This window comes from Lemur catta, chromosome 17, assembly GCF_020740605.2.
Source record: "Lemur catta isolate mLemCat1 chromosome 17, mLemCat1.pri, whole genome shotgun sequence".
Lineage (NCBI taxonomy): Eukaryota > Metazoa > Chordata > Mammalia > Primates > Lemuridae > Lemur > Lemur catta.
In genome coordinates, this window is record NC_059144.1 from 39,147,907 (window position 1) to 39,164,798 (window position 16,892).

The 16,892-nt window shown below is 47.1% G+C and overlaps 1 protein-coding gene across 1 annotated transcript in view; it reads right to left on the reverse strand.

The window, feature by feature from the left end:
• The window catches only part of SLC13A3 (solute carrier family 13 member 3), a 64,719-nt gene extending 56,330 nt beyond the window's left edge, over positions 1-8,389 (reverse strand). The window contains exon 1 of the mRNA XM_045529611.1: positions 8,247-8,389. Within this exon, the coding sequence (XP_045385567.1) occupies positions 8,247-8,357 (111 nt within the window). The 5' untranslated portion in view covers positions 8,358-8,389. The remainder of the gene's footprint in view (positions 1-8,246) is intronic.
• Positions 8,390-16,892: the final 8,503 nt, after the last annotated feature.

The following is a 16,892-nucleotide window of genomic DNA, read 5'->3' on the forward strand; positions in this document are numbered from 1 at the left end:
TTCACGTTCTCACGGTGCTGTCCCTCCCCACCCGCACCCCACAGAAAGTCATTCTGGGGACACACCAGCCCGGGCAAGGCAGGCCCACTTTGTGGAGTAGGCAAGGCAAGGTCTGGGGGTCCAGGCTCCACGGCAAGAAAAATGGCAGGAGCAGGAAACGGAGTCAGGTGTTCCAGATTGACGGCTGGTTTACTGGGGTGAGACGGTCCTCTCAGAACAGGCCTCAGCCCCCACGGCTCCCCAGCAGGAGGTGGGAGCCGGGCCGCTGGCAGGGCTCCCCCAGGCCTGGACGCCCCCTGGTCCCAGACACCGGCAGAGCAGGACTCGCTTCCCAGTAAGCCACCTACACCCCTGTTTCTGGACTCAGCCACCATGACTTTTGCTGCCTGGTTCCAGCCCTTTCCAGAGAAGGCTGAGGGGGCTACAGGGGGCAGGAAAGTGCTAAAACAAGCAAGAAGAATTTTCCTTTACTCTGCCCCTCATCCTCAGGCCCCCAGAACCAGCTTTCAGCTTGTCAAGAGAGAGAGGTGCAGGAGGCATGGGAAGTTGAGGGGACAAGGGGACAAACAAGGGCTTCCACTGTCATTTCCCCAGGGGACCGGCAGCTCCATCCGGCTCTGAGAGGGCCTGGGGGCCAGGAGAGCTTTTGTCACACCTGGAGCGCCCTGCCAGGCTGCGTGCCCACAGGCAGGCACGCCCCTCTCTGGGCCTCAGTTTCCTTATCAGCAAAATGGGACCGTTTTGCTGAGAAGGGCTGTCGGGAGATCAAAGGAACTAATGCATTTAAGGCAGGGATTCTCGACCTTGGCACCACTGGCAGTTGGGGCCTGAGAATTCCTTCTTGTGGGGGTCCCACAGCATCCCTGGCCCCTAGCTACCAGTAGCACCCACCCCAGTTGTGACAATCCTATTGCCTCTAGACTTTGCCAAATGCCACCTGGGAGCAAATTTGCTTGAGAACCACTGATGTAAAGCATTTCCTTAGAGCCTGAGACACAGCAGGTGCTCTGTCCATGAAGGTGGTCAAATTTTCTTGCGCTCTTTACAAGCATCAGCTGTTACTATCATACCCATTTTACAGATGAAACTGAGGCACAAAGAGGTTATGAAACTCCTGCTCCAGGGTCTGAATGACACGTCTCTCCTCTGGGAAGCCCTCCTTGATGTCCTCTGCTCCGTCGAACACAATCGCTCCCTTCCCCTTGGCCTTCACTGAACCATGAAGGAGTGCGGGTTCTCAACAGGGCCAACCTGGGCTCAAATGCCAGCCCCACTACGTGTGTGTTGGCTCTGAGATGCTAGGCAAGTGGCTTCAGCTCTCAGAGCCTTGACCTCCTCATCTGAAAAGTGGGTCCTCACCCCTGGGTCAGACAGCGTGGCTGAGAACACAGACTCTGGAGCCGGAATGCAGAGGTTTGAATAGCACCTCAGCCGCTTCCCAGCTGTGGGAGCTTTGGAAAATGACTGAACCACTCTGTGCCTTGATTTCTTCATCTTCACACCTGCCCCACGAGCCGCCATGAGTATAAATGAGCTAACGAGCACATCTTGAGCGCTTAGAACCATGCCCAGCACCTGGCAGGTGCTAGAGAGGCATTAGCTATGGCTCTTATGCGGTCTCTTGGGGGACAGAGAAGAGAGCATGAATAAGGCCTGTGGCCCAGGACATCAACAAGCGTGAGTTCACTTCCTGCAGCCTCCCGGGGACCAGCACTTTCCCGTGGGGATGCTTAATACAGTTGAAATCAAATCCTCTCTCAGCCCAGACTGCTGAGGTCCCCCAAAGGGGAGTAGAGCAAAACTGGGGGGAGGGGACCCCCCAGGCTGGCTGGCAGGGTTGGGGTATGGGGCCTCCCTGGCCTTCTCTGATGTCTTTTTCTGGCTGGGGCTCGCTGCTCTGTTCCGTGTATGGGCACCCCCACCCCCAACCACAGGCACGTGTCCACTGGCCACCCCTCCTCATGTGAATTTCAGGGACAAGTAGAGAGCCTGGTGTCCCTATTTTGTAAATAATAGGCACAGCAGCGATCCTTTATTGGGCACCTACTGTGTCGGGCGCTTTCAAGTCTTCCCAGCAGGTGAGTTTCATTATGCCCATTTTGCAGAGGAGGAAATTGAGGCTTGGGGAGGGAAGCGACTTGCCAGGAGGCTGTGTGAGTTTGTGTGGCTCTTCTGCAAGGCCCTGGTGCATCTCAGCTGGAGAGGGCAGTTCAGGCACATGTGTGTGACTTGTTCCAGGGCCCGGCCAGGTCTGGCCCCAGCTAGGGTGCTGACTGTGTGTCTTCAAGGTCTGGGGGTGTCAGAAAATCCTGCTCATCGGTGCAGAGGGCACTGTCCTGTGGAGCTGGGTCAGGAAACACGATCTTGCACCCCACCGCACCACCAGGAATCACGCCGGCCTGTTTACACACCTGGCGGGAGCTCCGAGGAAAGTGGAAAGTTGGCCCGGCCTCAGAGGAACTGCTCTGAGGCCAGCGGGTCTGCACGCCGCTTGGGGGACGGGGCAACAGGTCAAACCTGGTGGGGAAAGCATGTAGGGGACACAGATGAGGGATCTGGGAGCACCTGGATGGAAGAGGCTGGCAAAATCCCTCCATATCCCCTCTGGGCCTCAGTCTTCCCAGCTCAAAAAAGAAAAGGCTGGAAATACTGATTCCTGCTCAAACATTCCACGAATCAGGATGCAGCCGGGGTTTTAGAAAGTATGTGTGTTCTAAAATCAGAACCTGGGTTCAAATCCAAATTCATTTATTCTATGTTTGCTTATTGAGCACCTACTATGTGCCAGACACTGATCTGAGTTCCGGGGCTGCTGCAGAAAACGTGACAGACATGGGCCCTGCCCTTACGCTGCTCATAGTCTAGTGGGAGAGGCAGACGCTGAATAAAGGAATTGTACTTTCAGAGCAGGATGAATGCCACGAAGGAAACGAAACAGGAAGCTGTTTTAGAGAGTGATTTGTGGGGTGAGGAGGGCAAGTGTGCTTAAGAAGGGGTCATCAAGGAGGACTCCTAGGAGGAGGCACCATTGGTGCTAAGACCTAAATGACCAGAAGGACCCAGCCATGGAAGATCAGCCGTAAGTGTGTTCCGGAGGAACAGCAAGTGCAAAGGCCCTGAAACAGGAGCAAGTTTGGCAGGTCTGAAGATACAAAAGAAAGGCCTGTGAGGCTGGAGCCTAGAGAAAGGAGAAAAGTATGGGAGATTGCAATAATCGTGTTTTCTAGTTTTTGCCAAGAAAGAAGTAAGGATAGCTCCGTTTTCGCAGATGGGGAAACAGGTTTGGAGAGGTGAAAACTTTCTGAATCACGCAGCTTTTTCAGGCAGAGGCCAGAGGTGAACTCATATCCAAATAAGTCCAAAGCTTGGACCTTTTTTACCAAACCAGGCTTCGCACCCAGGGAGCAAGAGGCTCCCGGGATGGGACACATCTGTGAATGACGGGCAATTAGTACGTTGGCATTCAGATGCAATCAGAATTAACCATTAAATATTTATTTATTACTAGTTTTCTTCTATTAATCATCCACAATCAAGGTTTTCCATACATGGCGCCAACATAAAATCTCCTTTTCAGTCATTGTATTTAAGCTTTTTACAAAGCAGGGGGAAGGCAGTAAGGCATTAATGTAAAAAAATTAGGTAAATAATAGGAACGTAATTAAGTAAATAATACTGAATGGTGAGTAGATCTGGCAAAAATTAAGGGGGGGGGTGTCTGGATGATGGAAATCAAACCAGACGCCACTCCAGTTTGGGGTGCACTTGAGCAAAGTCCCTGCCTGAGCTCTCTGAGGTTCAACGAGATGCTAAAAGCACTAGGCAGTGTTTAGCCAGAGAAGGTGCTCAATCCATGGAGCCTGACTCGCAGGTGTTTTCTGAGAGACTTTCATTAGGGGAAGACTCTCCGAACGCTGGCCTACACTCTTCCAAAATCCAAGACCAAGAGGGAGGGAAGAGTGACCAAAGTAATATTTAGTAGCTGTGTGACCTCGGGAACATTACTTAACTTCACTGTGCCTCACTTGCCACACCTGTAAAAAATGGGGATGATCATTGTTGGTACTTCTTAACGCCGATGTGAAGAGTAAATTCACTACAATGTAAATAGCATATAAAAAAGCATTTGGCAAATGTGGGGGGAAATGTAGGCTACTGATGTTATTATCAACTCCCACTATATACCGGATGCTGTGCCGGACTTTTGTATCTTCTTTTAATTTTCATAACAGCCCTTTGGGAGGGTGTGAGTCCTCCCCACATCATGAATGAGGAAACTGGGGCTCAGAAATTCAAAGACTGCAACCCAAGGTCCCCTCTGTTATGGTTTCAAAGCCAAGACCCAAACCTAGGTGTGCCCAGTTCTAAGGCCGGACTCTTTCCATCATTTAGCTTCTCTGAGCCTCAGTTTTCTCATCTGCAAAATGGGAGAGCTAAAATATACCTTGGGCATTGAATTAAAAAGCATGAACTTATAGTGCAGGCATAATGTGTTATTTCATTGAGCCCAGATATAACCAGGAAGGAATACGATATTATGGCCATATTCTAAGTGAAGAAACTGAGGCCCAGAGAAGTAAAATGACTTGCCCAAAGTCACAGAGCAAGTATGTGGAATGAGAATCCAGTTCTGATGCCAAAGCCCCCAAACTGGAAGCAAAAGGACCGTTTTCCTGGTCACCCACAAGCCCATGATTAGGCAAAGGCAAGAAAGTGGGCCTCTGACCTTACAGGTATCCTACCATCCCCTTAAAAGATTACCACCCCAGAACAAGTCTGCGGCTAGCCCATGTGACACCTTCGCGCAACTTAGAAAAAGAGGCCCTTCCTCAAGTGGATCCAGCCCTGCACCAGGGCGCACAGCTCGGCATGTGGAATTCAGGTTGGTTCAGCCTCACTTGCCTCCTCAAGACCCCTTGTGCAGTGCACAGCTTGCACAACCCTCTGTAGCAGCCCTACCTAGAATATCCCCAACCTCTTCCTCCTCAAAGCATCTTTAGAGCCGCCTGTGAGCACCCACTGTTAAGAACTCATCTTGGCCAGATTGTCAGCACAGCTTAATTTGCTCTGGTGGGTACAAGATGGGAAAGGGGGCAAGACTTCTCTGCAGACATATAGGGCTGGTGCTTCTTTGCAAAGCACCGTATTACCATACGGTTATATGGTACAGTCCCATCTGTACCCACTGGCTTCTTGGAAAACTTTGAGGTGGTCCCTTGGACAGCACCCTGCCTTCCTGAGCCTCTGGCACTCTTCACAGCAAGGGCCAGGATCCCTGGTGGCACTGGGAATGGCAGCCACTGCATTCCAGAGCGGCAGCCCACTCCTTTTCACCCCTGCTGACAGCGTTCCTGAGCCAGGGGACATAATGTAAGAATTGTTCCTCCCGGATCCGCTCCGTGGATTGACTGCAGCCTCCCCGCAGACCAGCTCACCAGTCACCAGATGCATGAGGACCAACCCTCTCAACCACCCAGACTCCCAGGACATCAGAGCAGCAGCGGCCTGGGGATGGCATCAGGCTGGAAAACCAGGCCCCAACGACGGGCTGCCCCTCACTCAACCACCCAGCAAATGGCAAATGACCAAGCATCTCCAACTTCTTTCCCGACCCGATATCTGCAACTTCACAAAAGGTTTTAGGAACCTAAGGTGCGATGCGACCTGCATTGGCGGCTCCAGAATTTTCACATGGAAGGTGGCTTAGATGTGGCAATCTGATGTCAGGGATGGGGTGGACACTGAGGACATCTGTCTTGAAGCCACATTTGCACAGCAAGCCTGTTTTTAGGTTACACCACCAGCCTTTGACTGGGGAGACTGTCACAGGGAGTGATGGGTTAAGATTACAAGAATTGTCTTGAAGCTCTGTGTGCACAGCAAACCCACTGTGCTTGCTTTAAATGTATGTCACAGATCAACAAAACTCGCAGTGTTTTCTAAGGATACGTTTTATTCATATTGTACATTAGATTGAGAAACATGTCAATTCTTAATATCAGAGAATATAATAATGATAATTATATGAATGTTGCTATATGGGGGAAGGGGCTTCGGGCATGCGGACAGAGATCGTGACGGAGGCTAAGGTCCTCCAAGCGGCCAGATCTGCCTCCTGGGAGGAGGCCCTGGTTTATCAGCCACTTAAAAAGGCAGTGACATCTACAGCCACACAGAGCGTCCCCACAAACGAACTGTAGGGAACAAGGAGTGGTTTTTACGGAATTATAACTAAGGAGAGCATGCCGGGCACAGCCATTAGCAGTATAGACTCTGGATTGTGGCTTTGGACCTGCTGTGTGACCTTGGGCAAGTCACCTAACCTTGCTGAGTTTCCATTTCCTCCCCCGTCAAATAGGGATGCAAATAGCAGCTGCCTCCCTGGTCTTTGTGGACATTATATGGGCAACTCCTGACAATCTCTTAGCACGGTGCCTCGCCTAGAGAAAGGACTAAGCAGGCAACAGGACATCTTCCTCATCGGGCTTGGCGCCATCGCAGGGGCGTGCATCACAGGGCCACTCACTGTTATCTCTCCCTTCCGTCCACACAGTTGTGCACACTGGGGGACAGACGGAAGACAATTCCCTGTGAAGCTGATGAAACTTAAACTTCAGAGCCTCTCCCAAGCCCTGTGTTGGAGTTTAGATTTGTAAATCTGTGTCTTTTTCTTAAAGAGACCCCCTCAAATAGGCCGTATAACGCTTGGATCTGCTCCTGGGTTCACGCCCTTGCTAGATGGCAGAGCAGCGAGAATCTATCAGAACCCCTGCTGCAGATAGAGACCCTGTGTGTTTCATCTCTTCTTCCCTGGAGCTCTGCCTGGGGTCTCCGAGACAATGATCAGTCAAAGCTGATTCACCCATCCTTCCACTGCCTGTTTCCCAAAGCCTTGCTCAACCCCTTTTGCCAATCCCCAAAGCTAGCGCAGTGATCGCTCCATTTTACAGAGAAGAAAATTGAGACCCAAAGAAGAAAGGAGGTTGGTCCAAGGTCTGCAGGTCAGCAAGTGGCCCGGGATGGGCTGGTGTTTGAAGAGGTGACCTACCTCTTATTCCATCGTTTATTGTTTTTTCCCTTCCATGTCAAGAAAGTCTGATCACTTAGATAATTCCACACTAAAGAACTTGCTGTGTATTAGCTCTGAGTCTCCTTGGAACCATCTGGTAACACCTTCCTACCCTCTGTGCCCAGGGACGGCTCCTTCTTCCAGGCAGCTCCCCTGGTCTCAGCCGATGGGCGCTGGGTGACACACCACTAAATTACACCTTCTTTTCACTTTTACTTAAGTGAACATTAAATATCTCAGTGAGGGATGGGGAAGCAACTTCCTAGACGTAGCCTTGTCTCACAAGCCTAGCGCTTGCTCATGATGCCCCGCGTGGGCTGGGCACAGGTGAGGGACCCATGGGGAACTGTAGTGCCATCTCCCTCCAGCCCCCACTGGTGTTGATTTTACTCCTCAACCTGCAGCCTTTGATCTCATAGGGATTGCTTTCTTCGGGAGTCTGGAAACAGCTTGGGCTCTGGATTCTGAAAAGACTGGAATTGGATTCCCTCAATCACTTGCTGTGTGACTCTGAGCAAGTCACTGCCTCTCTCTGAGCATCAGTTTTCTCCTATGGAAAATGGGGTAAATAATTCTCCCCCTCTGAGGGGCATTGAAAGGATTAAGGTGAGTGATGCACAAAAGGCAAAAAGCCTTGCCCTCGTACACACTCTCCGAATCTTGGCTGTCCCCATCATGCAAGGGCCTGGTGCACAAAAAAGACCAGCCAGTGCTTATTTGGCACTTACTGTCTACCAGGCTTAGTTCTAGGAGACTTACACATAATGCCTCATTTATATTCACCACTACACTGTGGGTTGGCACTATCATTACTCCCAATTTTACATATGAGTAAACTGAAGTTCAGAGAGGTTAAGGGACTTGCCCCAGGTCACACAGTTTAGCACTCATTATGTGTTCATTGTGACTGTCTAGCGAGATGTGCAACACAGCACCAAGCACCTAGTTAGAGCTCAGAAGAGAAATCATTCCCACTTAAGCGAGAAGATCCAGGAGGCCGGGTGAGACTGGGGCTCCAAGGAGCAGCGGGGCGTGGGGACAGGAGCAGGGGCGTTCACAGCCGTCCGGAGCAGGTTCAAGGGGAGAAGGAGAGGAGGGTCCCGGGAAGCCTGTCCAGGCTGGGACCTCAGCGGCTGGGGAGGAGAGGGTCCCGCCGGGGGCGGGCTGGGGGCGTTACCTTGGGCGGGAGGAAGAAGACCACCGGCAGCAGCGCGAGCGGCGTGAGCAGCAGCACCAGCAGCCGCCGCGCGCTCCACACCTTCTTGGCCGCTGCCGCCAGCGCCGCCATCCGCGCGATCGCCCGGCCGAGCCGGCCCCGGGTACTGCCCCGCCCGGCCCCGCGCGCGCTTAAAGCCTGGGGGAGGGTCCGGGGAGGCGACGCGCTCGGGAACCCGCCCTCTGCCTGCTCCTCCCGGAGGACGAGGGCGGTGCCTGCGCCCCTGGGCCTGGGGAGGGAGGCCCGGGAAAGTTGGGAAAAGCTAGCCGCAAGAACCAGGGAAGCGGGACCCCAGCCCATCAAGGACAGCGTGGCCTTGGGGTTAAGCCCAGCGCCTTCCCAGGTACGTGGACGGGGGCACCTGGCTTAACCTCTCCTGCCGCTGTTTACCCGCCTGCCGAGAGGCTGATAACGAATGACAATGTGAGTATTAAGGCACTTGCTAGTGTTACCTGGGTTCAAATCCTGGCCCCCTGCGCCACAGCGCTATCTGCGTGGCCTTGAGCAACAGCCTCTGAGCCTGAAAGCGGAGTGACGACGAGCGTCTCCACTAGACATGAGGGTTCTTGGGGTGATTAGGTGAGATGACTCGTGTGCCGGCCAGAGCGAGGCTCAGCGGGAGCTGCTATTGCTGTTGATGTGGTTATTCTTGTTTCTTCTAAGGTGCGTGAGTCACCTGTGGGCTGGAGAGCAGAGGAGCCTCATCTTGCCTTCTGGATAAACGTGCAGGGGTGCAGTTGGGGGGTTGCATGCTTAGTTTTTTAAGAAATTGTCAAACTGTTTTCCAAAGTGGTTGTACCATTTTACAATGCCATCAGCAACGTATAAATAATCCAGTTTCTCCACATCCTTGCCAGCATTTGGTGTTGTCGCTCTTTTGTATTTTAACCATTCTGAGAGGGGTGTAGTGATATCTCATTGTATAATTTATATCTATAATATAATTAATTTATATTTCCCTAATGCTTAGTGATATTAAACATCTTTTCATGTTTGCCATCCGTATATCCTTTTTGGTGATATCTCTTCCTATCGTTTGCCCATTTTCTAATTGGATTATTTGGCTTTTTGCTGTTGAGTTGTGAAAATTCTTTATTAGTCCTTTGTCAGATGCGTTGTTTGCAAATATTTCTCCCAGTCGGTAGCTTTTCACCCCCTTAACAGTCTTTCACAGAGCAAAGATTTTTAGTTTTGACATGGTCAAATTTACCAAATTTTCCTTTGGCTCATGCTTTTGGGGTTAAGCTATTTGCATAGCACTAGATACAAAAGAGTTTCTTATGTTTTGTTTTTTTTTTCTATAAGTTTTATAGTTTTGAAACTCTGTATCCATTCCAAAATAACCCCATTTCCTCCTCCCCCATCTTCTGGAAATCCCATTCTACTTTCTGTCTCTACTAATTTGATTAATCTAGGTACTTCGTATAAGTGGTATCATAGAGTTTCTGTAGTTTTGTGACTAGCTTATTTCACTTAGCATAATGTCTTCAAGGTTCATCCATGTTGTAGCATGTGTCAGGATTTCTTTCCTTTTTAAGACTGAGTAATATTCCATTGTATGTCTATACTATATTTTGTTTACCCATTCATTTGTTGATAGACATTGGGTTGTTTCCACCTTTCGACAATTGTGAACAGTGCTGCTGTAACAGGGGGGTACAAATGTATGTCTAAGTCCCTGCTTTCAATTCTTTTGGGCATCTACCTGGAAGTGGAATTGCTGGATAATATGGTAATTCTACAGGTTTTTTTCTGTTTCTTTTCTTTTCTTTCTTTCTTTTCTTTTTTTTTTTTTTTTTTGAGAAATGGCCATACTGTTTTCCACCAATGCCGTACCACTTTACATTCCCATCAACAGTGCACAAGGATTCCAATTTCACCATATCCTCATCAACACTTATTTTCTAGGTGTTTTGGTTTTTTCTTTTTTTTTTTATTAATAGCTACCCTAATGGGTGTGAAGAGGTATCTCGTGATTTTGACGTGCACTTTCCTAATGATTATTGATGTCTAGCATATTTTGATGTGCTTATTGGCCACCTGTATATCTTCTTTGGAGAAATGTCTATGCAAGTCCTTTGCCCATTTTTCAATTGAGTGGTTTGTTTTTTGTCATTTATATGGCTTAGTTCCTACCCTAGGTATTACATTGTATATACATAACTTATCATAATGTACTGGTATTGTCATTTTACCAATCCCAGTGAAGTGTAGAAAACTTACTAATCTTTATGTCCCTTTATCTTACTCTGTTTAAAATATTATTGTTTTCATACATATATTGTTTTCATACCTTTTCTTTACATGCATCTAGAACCACATCAGACAGTGGTGTAATTTTTGCTTCAATTGTCAAACATAATTTAGAAAACTCAAGAGGAGTGAGAGGCTATTGCATTTACCTGCATTTTTGTTCACTGTGTTCTTTCTTCCTTCCTCGTGTTCCAGTATTCCTTTGTTCATCACATCCTTTCTGTCAAAGAACATTCTTTAGTCATTCTTTTCGGGTAGATCTATTGGCAACAGATTCTCTTAGTTTTCCTTCAGCTGAGGGGGTCTTGATTTGCCTTTCATTCCTGATGGATATTTTCACTGGATACAGAATTCTGGTCTTTTCTTGAAAAATGTTGTGTACCTTCTTTCTGGCCTCCATGGTCTCAGTGGGAAATCTGCTATCACTTGAATTGTTTTTTCTGTATCAGTAAGATTCATTTCTCTTTTGCTGCTTTCAAGATTTTTTTCTTTGTCTTTAGTTTTCAGAAGTTTGACTATGATATGTCTTGGTCTAGATTCCTTTGATTTATCCTGTTTGGAGTTCACTCAGCTTCTTGGGTCTGTAGATTTATTTAATTATTTATTTATTTTGCCAAATTTGGAAAGTTTTCAGCTATTATTTCTTTGAATAACTTTATGCTCCACCTCTTTTTCCTCTACTTCCATAACTGATGACATAGATGTTGGACCTTTTGTTGTAATTCCCCCATGTCCCTGTAGCTCTATTTATCTTTTCAGTCTATAGTCTCTTTCTGTTTGCAGATTGGGTAATGTCTGTTGTTCTATCTTCCCATTCACTGATTCTTCTGTCCCCTCCATGATTCTTCTGTTCCTTCCATTCTACTGTTGAGCCCATCTAGTGAGGTTTTTATTTTAATGATAACATTTTTCAGTTATAATTTTTTTTATTTTGTTCTTTTTTATATCTTCTATTTCTTTGTTGAGGTTTTCTACTTTTTGCATTTGTTTCAAGTGTGTTTGTTGAAGCATTTTCACAATGGCTGCTTTAAAATCTTTGTCAAATAATTCTAACATCTCTATCACCGTCATCTTGCTATTTGGCCTCTATTGTCTTTTAAAATTTGGTTTGAGACCTTCCTGGTTCTTTATATAATGAGTCCATCAAGGAACTGGGTGCAGAGACAGGCTCAGGGACGTGTAGCCAGCAAGTACACAGCACAGGACCTCGAAAGCCCAAGTAGGGACCTTTATGCTCAGTGACAGGGCAGCCATTGCAAGGATTTAAGCAGAATGGCACATTCTGCTTTCATTTTTTTTAAGTGTTATGGAGATATAATTCATGTAGTATAATTCACCCATTTAAAAGTGTACAATTCAATGGTTTTTAAAACAGTCACAGTGCAACCATCACTACCATCAATTGAGAACATTTTCGTCACCCCAAAAAGAAACCTCACACCCATTAGCAGTCATTCCCCATCTTCTTGCAACTTCCCCAGTCCCTGGCAAATACTGATCTACTTTCTGTCTATATAGATTTGCCTATTCTGGACATTTTGTATGAATGGAATCATATAATATATGGTCCTTTTGTGTCTGGCTTCTGTCACTTAACATACTGTTTTCAAGGTTCATCCATGTCGTAGCATCCATCGGTACTTCATTTCCTGTTAAAGCCAAATAACTCTCGTTGTGTGGGTATACTGCATTGTTATTACATTCATTCATTCTTCAGTTGATAGACATTTGGATTATTTGCACTTTTTAGCTATTATGAATAATGCTGCCCTAAACATCAGTGTACAAGGTTTTGTATGGATATATGTTTTTATTTCTCTTAGGTACATACCTAGGAGTGGAATTTCTGGGTCATATAGTAAGTCTATGTTTAATCTTCTGCGGATCTTTCAGACTGTTTTCTAAGGTGTCTGCACTATTTTACAGTCCCCCCAGCAGTGGATGCGGGTTCCAATGTCTGTACATCCTTGCCAACACTTGTTATTATCTGTCTTTTTCATCACAGCCATCCTAGTGGGTGTGCTTTTTATTTAAAAGATACCTCTGGCTGAGATGATGGTGGCTTGGATCAGAGTAGTCATGGTGGAGGTGGTAAGAAATGATGCAATTCTGGATATATTTTGCCAGTAGAGCTGACAGGTCTTGCTGAAGTCTGATGAGGGTCTGAAAGAGAGGAACTGTTATTGGGATCAAATGAGACGGTGGAGTATTTCTCAATGTTTGAGAGGCATACCAGTGAAGAAATACAGATAGTTTTATGTTTGCTATATGGCATTTAGATAATAACATTGAATTATATAAAGTGAAAGTTATCCCACGTCACTTTTCTTGAACTCTTCATTACACCACGGAGAGGGTCTCAGTTGGCTGTCAATATCTTTTTAACACCTGGTGGCTTATAAATCTTCCTTTGTAACAGATAGAGAAGACTTGAAGTTCAGAGACTTTGCATCTTGCTGGAACTGGACAACATTGTTTTATTTTTATTTTATTATTATAATTACTTTTGACTTAGGGCAAGGAATTTTTATTTTTTCTTAAAGCCTACGACTTTTTCAAAAACCCTCCTTTTATATTAAATTTATTTATGTTTACAATATGAAGCAACTCAAAGAAAAATGCTAAGTAACTCAGAGTGCAGGAGTGCATGATAATGGCAAAATTCCAAAAATCGCATGCAAAAATCTGAAATTTGGGAAGCCGAGAGTTGGCGAGAGTAGGGCGCAGGAAGGGATATGGTGCTCCCTCCCTATCCAGATCTTGCTGCTGCCGTTCCCGTAAATCCCAGGGGCAAGTTATTTCCCAATGGACCCATTCCCAGCTGTGACGAAACTCTCTCCCATGACCTTTCAGGTTGGGACTTGACCCTGAGCCAGCCCATCCGCTTCATCAAAGGCTCTGAACAACCTGGTATGGAGGGCGAGGCGCCCCAGGGAGCACTTTGGACCTTCAAGGTCTGGGCATGGGAGGAAGGGATCCTCCAAACACAAAAAGCTATTTCTAGGGAATTGAACTCGCTGATATCATAGAAACTCTCAAGGAGAGGTAGTTGGGACCAGGGCATATCTCACCAGGGGCACTGGGTTGGCTCCCCCGTTCCAGAACCAGCTAAGAGGTCAAGAGTACAATATTTGCCATTAAAGTAGATGTTTCAATCTGGTGGCTCAAAGGTAATAATAATACTAATCATAATATTAATAATAGCAATATATATACTGCACTTGCTATGTGCCAGGCACTGTTTTCAGTATTTGATGTGTTATTAACTCCTTTCATGCTTATGCAATCTATCTGATTTATACCTATCTATTTATTTACCTTTTTGAGTCTGTCACCCCTGCATTAGACAAAGCTACATTCAAATTCTGACTGGGCCACCTGCTCGTTGCTGGACAGGAAGTTTAACTTCACTGGGCCTGAGTTTCCTCGTCTGAAATAAGAACCATAACAGTATGTACGAGCATACTTCATTTTAGTGCACTTCACTGTATTGTGCTTTGCGGATGTTGCATTTTTCACAAATTGAAGGTTCATGGCGACCCAGCAGCAAGCAAGTCTACTGGCACCGTTTTTCCAACAGCATATGGTCAGAATGCAGCCCCATCATAAGCTGAGGAGCATCTGTATAGAAATGCCCATAAAACTTCACACTAGCCAGTGTATAAATGAAGGAAAGAAATTACACCCATACTTATTTAACGATGCAGAAGGATAAATAAGAAATTGGTTACACTGCTTGCCTCCTAGCAGGGGCACTGGGAGGAGGTGTAGCAGGGATTACCCATAAGCAGCTTCTCTTGGTCCTAAGTAACACTCCCCTGGAATATAAGACCAGCTTTTAAAAAAAATTCTCAGGCTTTCTTGCAGGTAAATGTATCCATGTTACTAAGATCTGGCCAATAAGAAGTTAACAAATGTTGTGTGGGACATTTATGACTGTGTCTTTTAAGGAGCATAGTCTTTTGTTCTTCCCCTGTTCCTCTTCCTGGCTCCTGGAATGTGGATATAGTGGCTTGCACTGCAGCAGCCATCTTGGATCATGACGTGTGAGAGACTTGTTATACTGGTGGTCCCCAACGACCCATGTTTCCTGGGACTCACAGCCTTGTGTAGTCCTTCCAACAGTGACTCTGAGCTTGGCCATGTGACTTGCTTTAGCCAATGGAACATCAGCAAATACAATGCAAACAAAGGCTTAAGAGCACATTATGGCTTGTCTTCTTTAAATGATCCCTCTTGGCAGCCGGTGTCATACCATAAAGAAGCTTGGGCTAGACTACTGAATGATGAAAGACTCCATAGAGAGGGGCCCTGGAAGATGAAGAGCCATTTTGGACGTCCCAGCTCCAGCCGAGTTCCCAGCTAAACGTAGCCACCTAAGTGACCTCAGCTATATCTTGTGGAGCAAAATAACCACCCAGCTGAGCCCAGCCAACTATAAAGTTACGAGAAATAACAAAATTGATGTTGTTTCAAGTGAGGTAATTTGTAACACAGTAATAGATGAGAATACCGGGCAACGTTGAAAATGGAAGGTACCTGGTGAGGGTGGCAAAGCAGAAAGATGGGAGCTAGAATCCTTAATGAGTGCATGAACTGCCTCTGTACTTTGTTTATGAGACAGTATAAAACCTGATTGTTGAACTCTATATGTTTACCTGTGCAGCAACTGAGGTTGCTATGTTGGGGGCACGAGCCAGCGGAAGACTTATTTGCACAGCACACTGTTACGGATGCTGTGATGCTCTGGCCAGTTCCCCTTAGGAATGAAAGGCTCCGACTCTGGGAATGCTCCCAGCAGCCAATCCCTGGCTATCAGCCCATTTGGGGATTGCCTTAACGAGGAATGCCAATTCAGCCAAGGTCATGTTTGCTTCCTGGGGTGACCTGCGTCCAGTAACTGACTGAAACAGGGATAGAAGTGCCCAGGCTGCTCACCCCAATATGAGATAACTTTGAGGGGCCATAACCCTAAAGAGCACCCATGCGACTGGCCAAGGCCTTTGTTGAGGCTGCATCACAGCTCAGCTTCTCCCTGTCCAATCTTACTTGCTTCCCTTCCCTTCCGTGCGTGTGGATCCCAAAGGCATGCCCTAACATCTGCACTCTAATCTCCAAATCCTGGGGAACACAACCTGCAACATAGCCTTTTTTAACCTTTTGAATTTTATACTATATGTCTGTACTACCTGTACAAAAAAAAGATTAAGACAGAATTCATATGTAGAACCATATCACGGTGTGGGTTCTCTAGGAAACAGGAAGTTAGGAGTGCAAAGGCTTATTGGGAATAACACCTTATTGGGAAAAGGAATGGGGAGAAGCAGGATTGGGCAGAGGGAGCCACTGGGCAGCATGCAAACCCGACAAAGTCTCTGCCAGCACAATGGAGAGCTCTGAGCAAAGCCCACCCGTTGGAGGAGTCCTGCACTGGGTTGTAGGCACTCATACCCCCATCTTGCTCAACCAGCCTCCGGGCTGAGGGCTTCCTTGAGAAGACCTTGACTTGAAAACTGAGGCAGTCCCTAAAGGAGATAATGGCTGGGCAGTGAGTCCCAGTTTGAAGGGGGATAGAGCAGCAGATTTCCATGACTTCCACTAGCTGGAAGGGCTTTTTCAGAGTCATCCAATCTGTACACCTGTCCACTTAACAGATCCACAAACTGAGGGTCACAGTGTCCAGCCCAATACCACCCACAGAAACAGGGTCTGAATTACTGCCAGTTCCCTGCCCAGAGGTCCTTCCAGCAGATTTCAAGTCAACTCGAGTGAAGAGAAGGAAAGCATGGCTTTGAGCTCCTGCGGGCATGGGCCATGTCTGCTCAGACACAGCTGTTTTCTCCACTACATGGCACAGAGTGGGTGGGAAATAAATATTAATTGGGTTGAATTTAATTGATGTACAAATCCCAACATTTGGCAACCTCCGACGAGAAGGGCAGGATTCCAGGATTCCTGGTGCTCACAGCCCCGAGTGGTATCATTAATACCGAAGTTCTACTGAGCCCACAGCCACAGAAGGAATGTGGATTTTGGAATCACCTATTCATTCATTCAACAAATGTTTGTCGAGTACAAGTCTGTACCAGGCCCTGGGGATCCAACATGAGATGAGGCAGGCAGCGTCCTTCCCCAACGCGGCTCCCAGTCTGCTGGGGTGGGCAGTTAAAATGCCAGCCCATACGTGTGTCAGCGGTGATTAAAAAACATAGCCACAGATCTTGTGACACCATTTCCATTGAGAGTTGGGCTCTCTGTCCCCTCCCATTGAACCTGGGTGAGCCTCTGACTACTTTGACCAACAGCTTGCAGCGGAAGTGACCATATGTGCTTCCAGGGCATGGTCATAGAAAG